Source organism: Hylobates moloch, unplaced genomic scaffold, assembly GCF_009828535.3.
Source record: "Hylobates moloch isolate HMO894 unplaced genomic scaffold, HMol_V3 SCAFFOLD_16, whole genome shotgun sequence".
In the NCBI taxonomy this organism is placed as follows: Eukaryota; Metazoa; Chordata; class Mammalia; order Primates; family Hylobatidae; genus Hylobates; species Hylobates moloch.
This window is the reverse complement of record NW_026652291.1, coordinates 32,789,339-32,806,040: the sequence shown is the minus strand read 5'-3', so window position 1 is coordinate 32,806,040 and position 16,702 is coordinate 32,789,339. Positions and strand designations below refer to the sequence as shown.

Sequence of the window (16,702 nt, the reverse complement as noted above, 5' to 3'; positions counted from 1 at the left end):
CTACCCAAAATAAGAAGATGAAATCCACTCCTCCAAATATAGCCCTCCACATGACAGAAACTCAGCTGTCTGCTTGCCTGGAGCCACCCTGGGCAATGCAACCTCAACAAGTCCAGTTGCTCCATCAGTCCGATAAACAGAGCTTTCTCTTTTTTAACCACTTATTCCAAAGCGAGGTAGTGGAGGAGTCAAAAGCACGTGGCGGGGGATGCTTTGAAATTCCTTGATAAACCGGACCCCTGGGGTGGGCACTCCTACTGCCTATAGTACTGACAGAAACAGAAGTGGAGAAGTTATTTCCAGTGAGGTCAATAAATGGCTTTTTCATGGGGGAGAATTCCATTTTTCTATATGTATTTTAAGGTGAATGCTTTAAGTTTGCAGTATTTGTCAGAGTGGCATCTTAGGAGCTGACATAAAACTCTACAGCCAAACAAGTGATTGCCTATGCACCTTGCATGAGATGCTGCTGTAAGTGCCTGTGGTCTAAACATGCACAGGTGTATGCACATGTGCACAGGTGTATACACAGGTGCATGTGCCGCCTGCCTGATGTTCGCCTCTGTGTTCAGTGTATGGTGTGCATATAACCATAAGCTGCAAACCTGCAAGTGTCTCTGTTGCATGGATTGCATGCCCTCTGCAGCTGTGTGTGTGTCCGGGCAGGGGCTCCTCTAAAGCCACAGGTCTTCACAGTTTCAGCTGGATAAGTTATTCTTCACTTCCCTTCCTAAAAACACAATTGCCTAGTGCTGCTGGCGCAGAGTCAGAATGGCCGCTGCATTTCACCCCCGAGGTGGCTTCCTTCCAGCAGTGGGTGAGTGATCCCGGCGTTCGCACGCTCTCTAACCTGTGGGATCCTTCTGCACAGAAGGTGTTCCAAAATCCAAAAGAGATGATCTGTTTGTCCATGGCATGGTCTCTGCCCACCACTCCTGTTCTCATGCCCTGGTTCCAGGGACAGTCAGCAGCACCCATTTCTTGGTGTCTCTGTTTTTTCTGCCCACTTTTTGTACCCATAGTTTTTCTCTCCTAAGGAACAAGGAGCTGAGGGGTCCAGAAATGATGCTGAGATGAGTCCCTTGTCCCAGAGGCAATGTGCAGATAACATCCTTAGGTATTGACCCAGTAACTCTCTTCTCCTAGTCCCATTCCCTAGCAGAACAGGGAATACCCACTACCTTTGAAGATGCGTCTAAATCCAATAGCAGCATCCTTAGGCTTCATTTCCTGGTGAAAGCTTCCATAACTCTTCCCCTGTGGGCCCTGGGCCAAATCCTGCAGGAAACATAGCAATCTCACATTTCTACACACTATACCATCGGGGAGAAGAAAGCTGGGAAACCGCCCATCCCCTGTCCCATGGGGACTAAAAGCATCTCAGCAGCACGTGAAGAGAGCCTGTAGGGAAATAAGGTTCTCTGTAGCTAAGAATTTCAATGACCTAAGTTTCTGTCCAGGTATCTCCTGAAAACGGTGCTTAGTCTGTTTCCTGCTATACTTCTTCTTCAGGTTAGGAATGCATGTCTGATAAGTGCCTGCTAAATTGCATTCCTGATAGTGGGGAAGAAAGAAATGAGCTGGCCCTCTTTTCATATGCATCCAAATGGACATGGACATTCACAGAATTGTTATGCTTTTGTGGGGGGATGGGAGGTCAGCAATTCTAGGCTTCGCCTTTTCAGCTGGCTAAACCAAGGACCCTAAGAAATGTATGTGTTTTGGGTGAACACATTTGCAAGAGATAAGTGTCCTTAGGAGGATGGAGTCAGAGTCCTCATAGGTCCTCAGGAGAATCACATACTGCCAACCAAATAACTTTCTCTTGCCGCTTTGTCCACAATATCAAGTAACTAAATTCCAGCTTCACTGTCTCCCGTAGTCATAGTCAAGAGTTACTTGAATTTCCTAGTTGGAAAAAAGTAGCATCAACTTGTTGCCAATAGCAACACAGCCATGTCCCTTTCCTAGAGCCTTTTGGTCCTTGCCTAATTTGGAGTGAACCAGAGCTTAGATGCCAGAGTCCATTTGGGAAGGAGGAGGAGAAGAGGAACAGGCGGGCATTAAGTGGGTCACAGGAAGACATGCCACCGAGAGGCCTTACAGGCAGAATGCCGCCCTCATTCCACTCTTGAAGCCACCAAGAATTTCCTGCAAGCTGAGAGGAGAAAGAGCAACAGGGTTGTTCTGTCAGATGAGAGGAGGGAGAGAAGAGAGATCTGGTGTGAAAAGGGGGCATTTCCACCATACGGGGAGGCAGAGTAGCAGGGAAAATGGAGATGCACAACTTGGACATGAGACCGGGGAGTCTGGGCCTGGCATTCTGCCACTCATGTAGGGCTCAGCTGCTGAGTCCTTGTCTCTCCCACCATCCCTGCCCAGCTCCGGATTTGTCCCTGCACAGCTGGGGGGCCATGGAGAAAGGTCCCCCATTACCCAGCAAAACTTGACAGGCAGAAGTAAGTGATGAGCATGGTGAGGCCAGGGTCAGAGGTGCCAGGAACACCAGCAGGGAGGGCTTCCCCCACCTGGCTGGGCACCCCAAATTAGGCACTTGGCCTAGAATGATTTAAAGTGGGGTTGGTTTTCATTAGAGTAAGGCCACCCTGCCTGCCCCACCTTAGAAAGGGAAACATCACACCTGCTTCTGTCCTCCCTGGGGCATTTGCCATGTGTGTTCCCAGAGGCATCAGCATCAGTAACACAGAGCCACAAACAGAATGGTGGCTTCACCCGGCCTGTCCAGCAGCTACCACCTGAAATCTACATGCACCAAGCCATGGTGATCTGCGCCCCAGCTCAGTGCAGTAACCAAAAGCCCCTTTTGCCAGGCTTGTCAGCCAGCAGATGGCACCTCCTTTCTCTCAGGATTTCCAAATGGGATGAAGGGAAGCCCCTTTGCAGCGTAGAACCTGCCTGATAGGTTCAAGCGTGCTCAAGAACTTAAGTTCTTTTCTCAGGGAAGTTGAGAAAATCACCCTGCATTGCCCAGAGAGGTTGCCCAGTGCGAGTGGGCACAGGGGACTCCTTCATCCCTGAGTGTTTCCATCTGCCTCCTTCCTTGACAGTGACAGCCACATGCAAAGTAAGAGGGGCATGGGTCATGAAGGCCAATCAACTCAGCTTTGCCACTGACTAGCCATGCACTCCCAGGCAAGTTACTCAAACTCTGAGTCTGTTTCCTTGTTCATTTAGTGGCGTTTATAGAAATGCCTAACTGGCAAGCATGTTGTGGACATAAGTGCGGGTGCTTGTAAAATGCCTCGCATGCTTGACACACAATAGTTGCTCAATGATCCATCAGGAGGTGGCTGTTAGTAACTGTCCTCACAGCTACCTGTGTTCCTAGTGGGGGACCATCCCCACCATGCCACTGTCAAGGCCTGGGTGATTTGAAGAGCAAGGCACTTGAGGAGGGAGGGTCCATGAGCTACCCATGCCATTCCATCAAATAGGCCCATGGGAAGATCGGGGATAGGTGGGTCCTTTTACATTTAATCCAGATAAGAGAACTGGCAATTCTTCTTCTGTAAATTCAAAAACTTTAAAATATTTTAAAGCACTGGTAGTTGCCAATTATATTAGTCCATTTTCACATTGCTATAGAGAAATACCTGAGACTGGGTAATTTCTAATGAAAAGAGGTTTAATTGACTCACAGTTCCACATGGCTGGGGAAGCCTCAGGAAACTTATGATCGTGGTGGAAAGGGAAGCAGTCTTACTTGGCAGCAGGCAAGAGGGAGCAAGTGTGTATTAACACTTACAAAACCATCGGATCTCGTGAGAACTCACTCCCTATCATGAGAACAGCATGGGGGAAACCACCCCCATGGTCCAATCACCTCCCACCAGTTCCCGCTCTCAACACATGGGGATTATAGGGATTACAATTCAAGGTGAGATTTGGGTGCGGACCCAGAGCCAAACCATATCACCAATACAGGATGAGTAAGGTGTCTGAGCCTACTAGTGGTCCCAGTGACATTCTGTGGGAATTGCTTTCAGAAGACGTGACTGCTGGGTACCTCCTCCATCCCCACTGTTTACCAGGCAGAGCCTGAGTGTTTATATCACTGTATATAAGAATGTGGGGGTCGGGGGGCTGCTGTTGCAAGAAAAAAATCCATTATGTTTATTTTGATCAAATTTCTTATTTTTTAAACAGGTTCAGTTTTAAGTATTCTTGAATGTACCATTTATTAATTCTTCAGTGAACTTCTCTTTTTTGATTAATTCACTTTTCATCTATCCCTTGACTTTTTTAAAAAATTGGGGTATTGTTTTATGTTTGTGATATAGCTTCCTATTTTAAAAGGGTCAAATAAAATATTTTAAAACCATATAAAATGGCCTTAAGCCCCTGAGAGAGATGAGAAAGCTTGACAAGGCCCTACAAGTAACACAGACCCCAGGAGTGGGTCAGCCACAGGCTCCGGCCCCTCCTCACTGCAGAAGGGTGAGAAAGACAGGAATAGCCTCTCTTCCTTCCCATGCTGCTCTGACCTACCTCTGTTGTGGAGGAACCATAATGGGTTCCATAGCCCGGTTTTTCCATTTCATATGCCCCACCTTGTTTCACAGAGTTGAATAGAGGGTGATAAGAAATAGAGAATTTAAAAAACGTTTTGAAACTATTCTAGGTTAAGTGTGGATTTTCCCACCATCGCCTGCCAGCGTTTCTCAGACAGACAGCACTCTCTCTCCCCAGTTTTAGACATGATTGAGGAAGAAGATGCCACGGAATTCTTTGCATTCCCTTTTGAAATCATTTCTTTTGCTTTGCTCAGTGGAGAAGGAGCACCAGGGGCAACAACCTTCCGGGAGTCACCCGATGAAGTCGGGCAGACCTTTGGCTTCTCCCATCCTGCTGAACCCAAGCCAGGATCCCCTACTTTTCCACCTGTCTCTTGGGCTCCTGACCCTTATCCTCAGCAAGTCTCCCCCAACCCCACCCCAGGCCTCTAATTCCACACATATACATCCTTTATGAACTTGAGCACCATCTATTCAAAGGTGACCTTCAGGCTCCTTGAGAGCACGACTCATCTCTGGGGCCTCCACTTCTTGCCTGCTAAGGTTGCTTGGTGAGCTGTATTCAACAAAACACCGTTTTTCATGAGCAGGGATGAAAAATGCCTGTGTGTCACACCAAAGGGATCCGTTTGCATCAATGGAGGCTAGAAATAGTGTTCCACATTAGTTCTGTTGCAAGTTCGAATTCCCCAACAGAGGAATCCAGGTTCCCCCTGTACTGGGAGGGGGAAGCATTGAATTTCTCCAAACCCAGGGATGGGCCCAGCAACTGAAGAAGGGTAAGGAGTGGGAAATTCCAAGGCGTAGATGTCATAGCTGGGACTTTTTTTTCCTAATTTTTTTCTTTTGAGATATAATTATGCACGGTAAAATGAACAGACCTGAAGTACATGGCTCAATGAATTTGACAATTGTATGCACCCGTGTAACGTATACCCCATCACCCTAGAAGGCTCCTTCATGTCCCTTTCCAATCAATTTCATCCTTCTCCTCCAGGGGCAACTGTGGTTGATTTCTTACCCCCATAATAGCCTGGATTTTGATTTGGCAGACTTGAGATCTGTAACTTTGGTCTTAGTTCATCTGAGCAGATCAGCAAAAGAATCTCATCAAAAGCTCAGATGTCTTTACTCTCTTAGCATTGAAAAAGATCCTCCCTGAGCCGCTAGTGCTTGGCTCTGCTGTCCCCCAATATGCCCCAATCTGACCCCCAGGGCTACTCTTTGAGCCACAGCCCTCCTCCCAGCCAAAGAAAGAGTTTAGCATCAGTCTCCCAGGTAAGTAAGTGGCAAAAGCTCTTGGTAACCCAGATAGTGCATGCTTTGTTGATTAATATGTGGAAGTGCAACGCACAGAGCCACAGCATGTCAAGCAGCATGTTGATTTTTCTCACTGCACAAAAGGGGGCCATTCCTTTTGTGTGTTTCCTTTCAGAAACAAAGGATTCCATGACCACTTTCTTCCAGGCTCCTAGCCGTCAAGATGGCCACAGAGCTGAAATGATTAATCAGAGTGGAGGGTGGGAATTGAATGTGTGGGTGTTAGTGAACCCAGCACTGAGCCCATGGTCCATGAAATTGAAGGATCCCAAATTCGACTGGATTACAGTCTGCCAAATGTCTCAAAGGTGAAAAGCACTTTGTCGGTATGCAAAGCTTTGGTGTCTCTGGAATGTACCTTCTGCAGCTCAGTTCTTAATCACTGTATATTTTTTTCACTTGGACAAAGGCTGCCTGCTAATAGCATTTTCAACCATCCTCAGCTGCTTCACTCAGCTACGCCAAGGCCTCGGGCTGAGCTGGCTGCAGTTTCCTGGCACCATGATCCATTCCCAACTGACCAGCACTGAGGAACATTACACATTCACACCCTGAAAAAAAACTGCTTCCTCTGTAACTATGCAAATGCCAGACACAGGCAGGCAGAATTACCATTCCCCTTCCGAAGTGGTTCCTTCAGGATCATCCAAACTGGAGACAGGGATGAGAGTAAAGAGAGGGGGTAGTGCCCTGAAGGGTACTGGCAGGAACTCCCCTCTCTCTGGGCGGAGTGGATTCCTCAGGAGCTTCCCGCAAGCCTATAGGGGCGTGCACTTTGGGGCAGCTCATCTCTGAACACAGGTAGCCTCTACTATCAGATTTCACTTTGATCACTGAAAACTACAGAAGCCTCAGCTCTTCAGAAGGGAAGCAGCTGCTGAGCAAGTGGGATTGCAGTATTTCTTCCCCAAAGCCCCGGGCCAGGCATCTAGCCATGCCTGCATCCTGCATGATTAACCGCCTTCCAGCCTGAGCCTGCCCTCACTCACCCGGGAGGTCACTGGGTAGCGGGTAGATTGCAGCTGGGCTGAGCTGCTTCTCAAGCCGACCTGAACCCTCATAACCTCCATCTTTAGCAGCAGAGCTGGCATTTGGTAAATGCGCGAAAGCAGGAGCGGGGAGAGGGAGACAAAAATGCCAAGCAACACCGCCTGGGTTGCTGAGAGGTTGGGAACAATCCCAAGGGTGGCCCCTAAGCTGGTCAGCTGCACCATCCTACCCTGAAATCCTGGGAAATAAAAGCAGCTGGGGGAAGCGGAGGAGCGGGCAGTGACGGGCTGGCCACAGGTCCTTGGAGTCAGAGCTGTGAGGCTGAGCTCCAGGATTTAGTCAGGAAGAGATTAATTAGCGCCTTCAAGCCCAGCCCAGCCCAGCCCAGCCCAGCCCAGCCCGTTCTGTAGAAAGGGGAAGGGTTGAGGGTAGGGAAGCCTCAGGGCCAAATTCACCTAAAACAAATAAATAGACACATAATCCTCCAGAAATAGAGTCTCCAACCTCCCTCAACCCACAGTCCCCTCTCCAGCCAAAATAACCTTGCTAACAGGAATGAGGCTGCAGTGAAGGTTTGAGCAACTGGTAAATCTCACCTCCTTTGTCTCTGAGCTTTCAATGTACACATTGGCAACAGACTCTTATTCAGAAGCTTGAGTGATTTTTTTTTCCCATCCACCAGCTAAATGAGAGCCCCAAACGCTGTGGATAGCAAACTCAGAACATATATATTTGGGTACACAACGTGTGATTTGTGGCCCTGATGGAGGAGGGATGGGAGGAGGAGGAGGAGCTGATATTGGTGTGTGGTGGTTATCACAGCAATAAGCGGCACCTAAGAGGAAAGCAAACTTCCTTTGTGCCTTTCATAGAACAGGGATGGACATGGGTAACAGGGGGTAGGGGAGGTTTGTAAGAGCTCTCACACAAGGAGGCTCCTAGACTGAGCAGCCCCGTTTTTCCCCAGCAAGGATGCCCCACACCCCCATGCTTCCTGCCTTCAGGCCTGCCCTAGGAAGGCACATTCCCGAGTGACAAATGTCTCACTCTCTACGTAAGAAAGGGCACTCAAGGAGAGTCACCGCTGGGTGTGTGCCACAGAACCCGGGGCTGGGGGGAGCCCTTGAAGGTCAGCCTCTGCATTCTAAGAGCTATTGTTGTACCTAACCTGGTCTAGACAAAGGAGTAGTCATTCTGTCTTAGTGATTTTCAAAGACTGACACCATAACCCTCTTGGATTTCTTAAAAATCTGATTAAAAACTCCTTAGCCAAGTATAAATGTATCCTGCTGCAGGCTAAGTTTAGTGCATTTGAAGATTCAGATAAGGTTGCTGATGGGGAGATTTTGTGGACACGTGTGTGTGTGTGTGTGTGTGTGTGTGTGTGTGTGTGTGTGTGTGTTTAAGATGGGGAGAAAAAAATGAAAAGTTTTGTCTCACTAGTGAAAATGGGGAGTGAAAGCAATGGGGAGAAAAAAGGTCAAGGAGAGGAAGGGAAAGGCACTTTCTGACAGCTCCTGAGGGCAATTTCATTTCTGGACAAACTCCTATCTATAGCACCAGAATTCTCAAAGTCAGGCTGGCCATGCCTCTCCATGGAGATCTAAGCCAGATGCCACATTGTCCTGTATCCAGCAAATCCACAGCCCGTGTTGTTTATTAGATAAACTCGTTATCCATCAATTCATCAATCAGCAGGTTTATTGAGGACCCTACCAGGCTTCACAAACCTGATCAATTTTTTTAATTACATCTGGCTTACACACAGCCAAGCCCAGTAAACAAGACGAGCCCTCACACCCCACTTGGAAATGAACATGAGGAATCGCTGGCCCTTGCAATCTCACTGCCAAACACTGCAGCCCATGCTGACGAGCTATCATGTGCTGGCCTTCACAGATGGCGGTGGTGTCGCTGACCCACTGTCAATAATATGAGTTTGGAGTGCTTTCCCAGACACGGTGATCGATTTGCCTGGGTCTAGCCATACTGTCCTCTAAAGCCCTGTGCAATGATGCGGATTTCTAAAGAGGGTGAGCTGGAGAACGGGCACACGCTGTATAAGGGCAATAAGCAAAGCGACGGAGCCTTACTCGTGCCCCTCACCCTCCTCCTGGTGCCCAGTCACAACTCCCCTCCTAGATCAGGGGCTTCTCCGCCATCTCTCCAGGGCACATGCACAACGGGACTCTCCTGGCACCTCTATGGCTGATGCACCAGGCCTCATGATCCAGTTCACTGTTTTAGTTTTTGAGAAGAACTGCCACATGGGTTATAGTTGAAAGGCTTGTAGGCTTTCCTGGTATGGGCTCATCAAACTCTGCCTCTGGGTGCCACAGATGGGAAGCCAAGAACATAGGAGACAGCAGGAGTGCACTGCCCTGGGGCCTACAGTGGCTCTGAGCCCCAGCAAATGCCCCCCACTTTCATGGTCCCAGAACTGGTCATCAAGAGGACGCGAGGTCTTTGTGTCTACCCTGCATTCCAAACGGGACTCCGCCTTCTTAAGACTAGTTTGTTCATTACCTTCTGATCAGCCAGATCCTTAGCCACCCTCTGTTTGAGTCAAGCCCCCGTCCCTGACCTCAGTACACCCCAAGTCCACCTTTTCCGCCCCCACGTGAACAAAATCAATTTCAGGGCAGCCCACCGGCATTAAGAATTGTTCTACCTAAAGGTTTAAATACCTGGCTTTGGTAAGTAAAATTCCCATACCCCAAAAAGAGTACCAACAACACACCCTCATAAGGGGACCCTCCAGGACTCCCTGAACCTTCCCCGGAGCCCTGGTTTCTCCACCTGTCCAAAGTTAAGGCTCCCATATACCTAGAGATCAAATATCAAGACGGTCAGTTGGGTTGGTTGGTCATTTGGCCTACATGGCTCATGCAACAATTAATTCACCTGTCTGGCTCTCTATCTCTGTCCCTCTGTGTGTGCGCCTGTGCGTGCCTCTCTGTCACTGTGTCTCTGCAGGGAAAGTCGCTGGCGGGCAAGCGCCTCACGGGCCTGATGCAGTCCTCCTGACCGTTCCCACCGCAGGTCCAGGGCCTGGGCCCGCGGACCCCACAGGCAGGCGGCGGCGCTCCACATCTGCGGACAGAGTTTCCTTACGGGGAGACTTGGTCACTGTGAAGGAGAAAGAGTGAGGGCAATGAAGGCCGATGGTGGGGAGACTCGGTGGGTGAACGGGGAGACCAGACAGAAAGAGTCCACAGAGCCTGGGCTGGGCCCGGTGGAGGCTCCTGTTTACAGCCCTCTCTTCTTTGTACAGTTGTATCCCAACACTCCACTCGCTAAGAGGCCCTGATCCCAGCTCATTCAGGGGAGAACACGTCGTGGGGTTCCTGTCACGACTATCACTTGAGATTATATTATTATCCTCACTCCCTCGCTGTCTGGAGAGGGTCACACCTTCTGGCAAATTCAAGAGAGATGAGTGGACCGAGAGCACATCCAGCATTTGCATCACCTCCCTGGCACCTCCCATAGTTACAGCCACTACATCCCCACCGCCGCCTGTCATCCCTCACGTCTCTGTGGCCACCCGGGTGTCACTGCCAGCACCAGGCACTGCTTTCACGTAAAATGTCCAAATCACATCTTCAGCAAGAAAGCAACCTCATGGATTGCCCCGCCTCAAGTTCTTTCCACCCTCTTTGAGATCAACGTTCGGAGAGGTCCCCGCCAGCCCGGTGGCTGCCCTCAGGTCCCGTCACATGTCTCAAGGGTCCAGCATTTGAGGAAGCACTGTTGTAGTTGACAGAGCTGCTTGTTTCACAGCTGTGGGGATTCTGCTGACCATCTTTTAGAAAATTATTTCATAACTTATTCTGGTTTTGCCCCCTTGCTCCTTGGTTTATTCCCTCATGTTTTACTCAAAATAAACATGGCCATGAACTCAGGGGCCATTGGGATTCTCCCCTCTGGCAGCCCCAGGTGGGAGCTGGGAGGGTCCCCAGCCCAGGAGGTGGCTGGATTGCAGGGCTGGCAGCCCCCACGTGGTGGCATCCTGACAGGCATGAGACCCTTGCTGGGTCAGGTCTCCTTTGTGTGTGAAGCTGGGGCAGAGTATGCTACGAAGGGACCAGGCCAGGCCACAGGGTTCTCCTCCCAGTCTTTATCTGAAGGCCCAGCCAAAGCACCCCTCTAAACCGGTCACCTAAGAGAAATGCAAAAACCTGCAAAAGATCCACCTGTATTCCTTCCGTGTGTGTGTCAAAATGACCATTTGCCAACCTGGCTGTGAGGTAATGTATGTAAGGCACCGAGTCAGGTGCCTGATACGTAGTAGGTGCTTAGCAAATGGTAGCTAATACTATCATCATTGTCATTGTTATTGTGACACCCATTGCCCACAGACAGAGCTGTATTAAGTAACCTGTTTTTGAATCCAGACATTCACTCCCCCACTTGCTATGACTATCCTCCTTTGATCTATTTTTGGTCATAGGTAAAAAAAAAATCTCTCTTGGGAGCATATAAACAAAAAACACAGAAGCAATAAAGCGATAGCTGGTATTTCTTTTCTCATGTAGCCAAATTCACCAGCCGGTGACCGAAGGCTCAGATGCTTGCTTATTTGCAGACCCGGCCTCCTGGGTGCTCCCCAGTGACCCATCTTTCCACCCCACCACCTCCAAGTCCTGTCTATGTCTGCTTCCACACAGCCCTGTCCCCAGGGCACCAGCCTTCTGTCCCTCACGGCAGTGCCACCACGGGCATTAGGAGTCTTCGTTATGTTGTATCCTTGTGAGTTCTTGACTACCATGCCCAAGTCTCCCCCACTGGCGATAGTTCCTCTCTCGGAGGCACAGTGGCAACTGGAGAGATGACAGATGTTGAGTCCTCAGTGTCTCCAGAGGCAGCAATTCTTGCTGGACACCTACACATGCTCAGCACAGAGGCTGGTACTTTGGAGGCCCTAAATACTTGATGAGTAAATGAATGGCATAAAGCCCCATTCCAAGTTATGGGGTCTTTTGACAGGCCCCTTTCATCCTCTTTCTCTTTGTATAAACCTCATGTTTCAGAACAAAATTGCAGTCTAAGTTCGTTTGCCCCCAGCCTTGCCCAAGGATCCCCAGGCTGTGCTGACCCCTAGGCATAGGGCAAAGGGTGTTCCCAAGCAGCAGGCACCTCAGTGCCCTCAGTTATCCAGGGAAAGGGGCCTGGCTACCCCCTGCTCCTCCCCATGGTGCAGGGGCATTCTAAGCCAGGCTGCAGACACGGCAGGGTTGGCTTCTTGGCCATTCCTTCTGTGCCCCCTTCTCCTTCTGACTGGTCTCACCCTGGAGATCCCCAGAGGATCTGACCAGAGCCAGGTGGACTGTGGCCCTGAGATGGAGCTGGCTGCAGGCTTACAAGCACCTCTGGGGACATCCAGAGGGGAGGGTCAGTAAGCACAACAGAGCTAGGGAGACTTCAGATGGACTCAAACCCAGAGCAACAACACTCTCACACCACCCCGCAGCTAAGGCACCCGTGTTCCCCAGTAGATCAAGCCAGAAGCTTTGCAAGAAGGGAGTGGAACGAGGCTGCCTACCCAAGGTCCATCTACCACGCAGAACTTGGTCATGCAAGTACATTTGGAAAATCTGGTCTTGGCCCGTCCCCCATTGGCCTGGTCTACACAGCCAAAAATTCAGACTAGATTAGATGTTTGCAGGCAATTCTGTAGCAAAGCAAATTCCCCTACCCTGTCCTGCCCCCTAGAAGCTGCCTTAGCCTCCCTGACTGGGTGTGGTCTCTGGGCCTAGGACTCCTCCCTATGAGGAAAAGTGCTCTCCAGCCACATCTTGGCAGCCCCACAGCCACAGCATCAGGGCAGCTGCAGCAAGTGACCACCCACCCACCGGGTTAGATACACAAGGCACCAGGCACCGGCATCTGACTAAAATAACCTTTCCCTATATGGGAAGAAGAAAGCTTGTAGGTTGGCACATATAAATGTCCAGCCGCAGCCAGATGGCCTGACCTAAGCAGCAGGAACTCTCTGGGCTGGGGAGGAGCCTCCTGCCCTTCTAGAAAGTGATGTGTCAGCTTTGTTCTCCTGGGAAGGTGTTGCTATACCCCAGGAACAAAGCAGGGCCCAACTGCCAGTGCAGTCAGCCGGGCCTGCGCTCCAGGCTCACCGCCGTTAAGCGGTCAGGTACCGGGCCAGCACCCTGGGAGGGACCTCTTGCGACTCTGAGTTGCAGCTTGGACTAGCTGAACACATGGGGACATGCTCCAGGGGCTTCTTCCCTGGCAGGATTCCTGGGATGTTCAAACTACCTCACCAACAGGACGCTGAACCAGGAGCCTGCCACCAAACTGGCCCCCTTGGTGATTGTGGAAGGTGATGTTTTTCCTAAAATGCATCCCTCCTGTTCTGCTCCAAATACATGAGCTTCAAAAACCACCACCAGGAAAGCCTTCCCAGAAGAGGGAAAGGATTGAGGGCTCTCTTCCTCTGAGCCCTGCAGAATGTATTGGAGGGAGGTGTTGCTGCAAGGTCCAGGAGCTGGGAAGCTCTGGGCTCGGGGGGAGATAATGCACCACCAGCCTCGAAAAGGAGCTGCCCAAGTTGAATATATGTAGCAAAGACCATGGGATAAGTTGAGTAGTGGCCAAATGAATCACTAATAACTCACCATGGGACCCTCTGAAGAGAGGCCTGTGCTCATGTAACCATAGCAACAGCAGATGCCAGCAACCTACTCATTAGTACCACCCAGTGATAAGGCATCCCCTGGGCTAGACCCAGGGGCCATAAAGTAGCAAAGTAGCAAATGTAGCAATAAGGGGCCTGGGTCTATACGGGGACAGGGTCCAAATGACCAGGCCTTGGCCCTCTCCCCAGCCCCGATGAGGGCTCAGAGCCAGCTGCTGTCAGCTGTCTGGGGAGGGAAGGCCCTGCTCCATACCGGGGTCCCCTGTTCTATACTCTAAACCCACTCACCGCATGATCATGGACTCATCGGAATGGCCTCCTCTTAGTGCATGTGGTTCTCATTAGTTTATTTTTCTGGAATTTGGGGATTGGACCCCAGAACCAAACATGCTGGTACAGTCTAAAAATAAATGACTTGAACCCACTTCAATCCAGCTAACTCTGTGTGGCTCCTTGGTTTGGGGGTTTGTTGGGCAGGATGTACCTCTAGAAAAATTGACCACCCCTCCCCACACCCCACCCTTCCCCATTATCTCTCTCTCACACACACACACACACACACACACACACACACACACACATCTATTTCCTTCTGACTCCCAACCAGGCTGCCAGGCAGCACAGAAAAGCCAGATCTCTGGGGCACTGGACTCATCCTGATACGTAGACAGTGGTGTCACCATAAGGCCGAAGTCCCTGACTCTGCCAGGGTCTCCTTGGCTGGGGGGTTCTCCAGGCCCCATTGCCGGTACTCAGGTGCAAAACCCTGTGGCTGCTCTGACACCCTCTTGAATAAGATCCCAGGGTTGAAGTCTGCTGCATACAGATGGTGCTTCTTACACGGAGTCTCGGTTTCCTGAGCGACAGACAGTTGCATTTCCCACTAACGCCAAAGCAGCCGGACTCTGAGAGCCTGAGCATCAGGCTGACAAGAGGAGGACGAGTGCAAGGTAAAAAGGCAGTGCTATTGTACTGCAATCGCTTTATTAATGACAAGGCCAACACCTAGCTGCATACCTCAGTGGCAGAAATTTTGCTCCTAAAGGTAGAAATGATTTCAGAGGCATGAAAATGGGACTCCAGTCATAGCTAGAAGGGAACCAACTCATCTGTCAACCCCTGGGCCACCCCCTTGTGCAGGATTTTCTGCCCCACAGAGTTAAGATCAAGGTCACATCTGCCTCAGGTCCATAATATGTCCCACCTCACGTCCTGGTCCATCCCCAAAAGAGCTATGCTTTCCTGTCCTCTTTGACGATGGCTACCACCTCCAGGGAAGCCAGAGCTGTGCCTGCCTTCTCAGCTGGACCATCTGGCTTAGTTCCAGAACCTTTGCTTATCAGGCTGTTGCTGTGCATGCACACTACCCTGCTGCCCGCCAAGAGCAGAGCTCTGCTTTCAGGTCCAGAATCAAGGTGGAGATCCGAGGCTACCAGTTATAACACAAAAGGGTGTGCTGGTCCAAGAATGAGAGCCGTCCTGACAGCTGCCTCTCTCCCTACACCCTTCTGGGGACCTGTGGCATAACAGGCATGAAGCTGTCCTCTCCTTTGCTGCCAGCCTCCAATTGTTCATTGATCCCAGCCTCTGAGGAACCACCGGGGGCCTCTGATGAGTGTCTCTGATCCTAGAACTTTTCCTGGGATGTGGCAGCCTCCAAACCCAAGTAGTTCTCTGAGAGGCGTATCCCCTCCTGGGCCCACAGAGCTCTGCCCAGCAGGCTCTCCCTCTGCCACCCTTCCTTTGCAGAAACACACATATGAACCCTTGGCCCCCGTTGTGGGACTTCCGACACCTGCAGCTGGGCCCGTTCCCTGTACCCAGCCCTTCAGCACCCACAATGGGGGTTACTGGATCTGCCCCAGACCCCAAATACAGAGGGGCAGGGCCCCCTGGCCAAAAGGAGGCTGTGGAATCTGGTTTATTTTAAAGGGGCCTGGGGTGTCGGATGTAGCCACGTGAGCTCCATCTGTCACAGAGCTCTCTGGTACCCACTTCCTCGCTTAAAGCGTGGGCTCAGTTCTCCTCCTCAGAGCCCCGAGGTGTCCTGGCCAGGTCTGGCTTATTTCAGCAGACAAAACAAAGGAACAGCCCCTGAGTGCAGAGCCCCAGAGCCACCCTCATTCTGAGCCTTAGTGTCCTCATTTGTGAAACAAGAATGAGAATTTCAAAATCTTCACGTGGCTGTGAATTATTCTAGAGGGCTTAGCCTGGGCCTGACACATGGTAAATGTTCACAAAATGGGTGCTGGTTTTAGCTGGAGCCATGTCTGAGATAGGCATTGAAAGGCGGTGAAGGGAGGGTATGTTTGCAAATGCCTGCCAGACAGACAACTTCCCTGGCAGCCCGGCCCCTGAGAGCCGCCCTTCCCGCCAGCCTCGAGGCTGTAGGCTTTGTTTGCCTGTGTAGGCAGCGGCCTCTCTCTGCCTCTGATAAGCCCCTGGCTCCCTTCTTCCCAGCAAGGACCTGGTTCCCTGTGTGTCACTTGGGTAGCCTCCATCAGTAACCCTGCATTAGGCCTGAGAAATAGCAGAGTGGCGGGCCGGAGGCCTCCTCCCTAGATCCCGCATGGAAAATGCAAACAGTGCAGATTCCCGCTGCCCATCTAGATTCCCATTTGTCCAACAGACCTCATGGCTACTTCCGTGAGATTTGGACTCTGAGCTCTGGTTCCAAAATACTCCATTTCAGGCCAGTGACTCTGCCTTCTGACCTAGGACAAGGACCTGCCTCCATCCTCTGAGAACGCCTGGCGTCCAAGGGAACACATGGACCTCCACGGGAGGGGTAGCCTCGTTCCTACAATTTCCAACCAAGAAAATAAAGCCTAGTTCTTCTCTTTCTCCCATTACATCACAGGATGGCTTTGGGTTGGGAAGGGGTAGGAGGGATCAGGGAGCGGATGTTTAAAAAATGAGACAAGTCCCTGGATATCTCTTCTTCTGGCCCTTGCCTGTGATTGCACCCTCAGTAAAGAACAGTGAATATTAACACAGGGAGGAACCTGTGAGATTGGTATCTGTGTGTGTGCGTGTGACTTTTAGTTTGTTTATTAAGCTATAATTTACCTACATTAACATTCACCGTTTTATATTATAACACTGTTATCAGTTTTGACAAACATATTCAATGATATAACCAGCACTGAAAATCAAAATAGGGAATAATTTTATACCCCAAAACGTTCCTATGCCCCTTTAT

At 50.5% G+C, this 16,702-nt stretch overlaps 1 protein-coding gene across 9 annotated transcripts in view; it reads left to right on the top strand.

The window, feature by feature from the left end:
• Positions 1–13,930, top strand: part of RGS6 (regulator of G protein signaling 6) — a 642,060-nt gene extending 628,130 nt beyond the window's left edge. For 6 of the 9 annotated variants that reach the window (XM_058429366.1, XM_032134936.2, XM_032134935.2 and 3 more), the window contains one exon: positions 9,822–13,930. In XM_058429366.1, coding sequence (XP_058285349.1) covers positions 9,822–9,872 — 51 coding nt within the window. In that variant the 3' untranslated portion in view covers positions 9,873–13,930. Of the gene's footprint in view, positions 1–750; positions 818–9,821 lie in introns of all 9 variants that reach the window. The other 3 variants (XM_032134933.2, XM_032134932.2, XM_032134934.2) reach the window with 1 other exon arrangement.
• Positions 13,931–16,702: the final 2,772 nt, after the last annotated feature.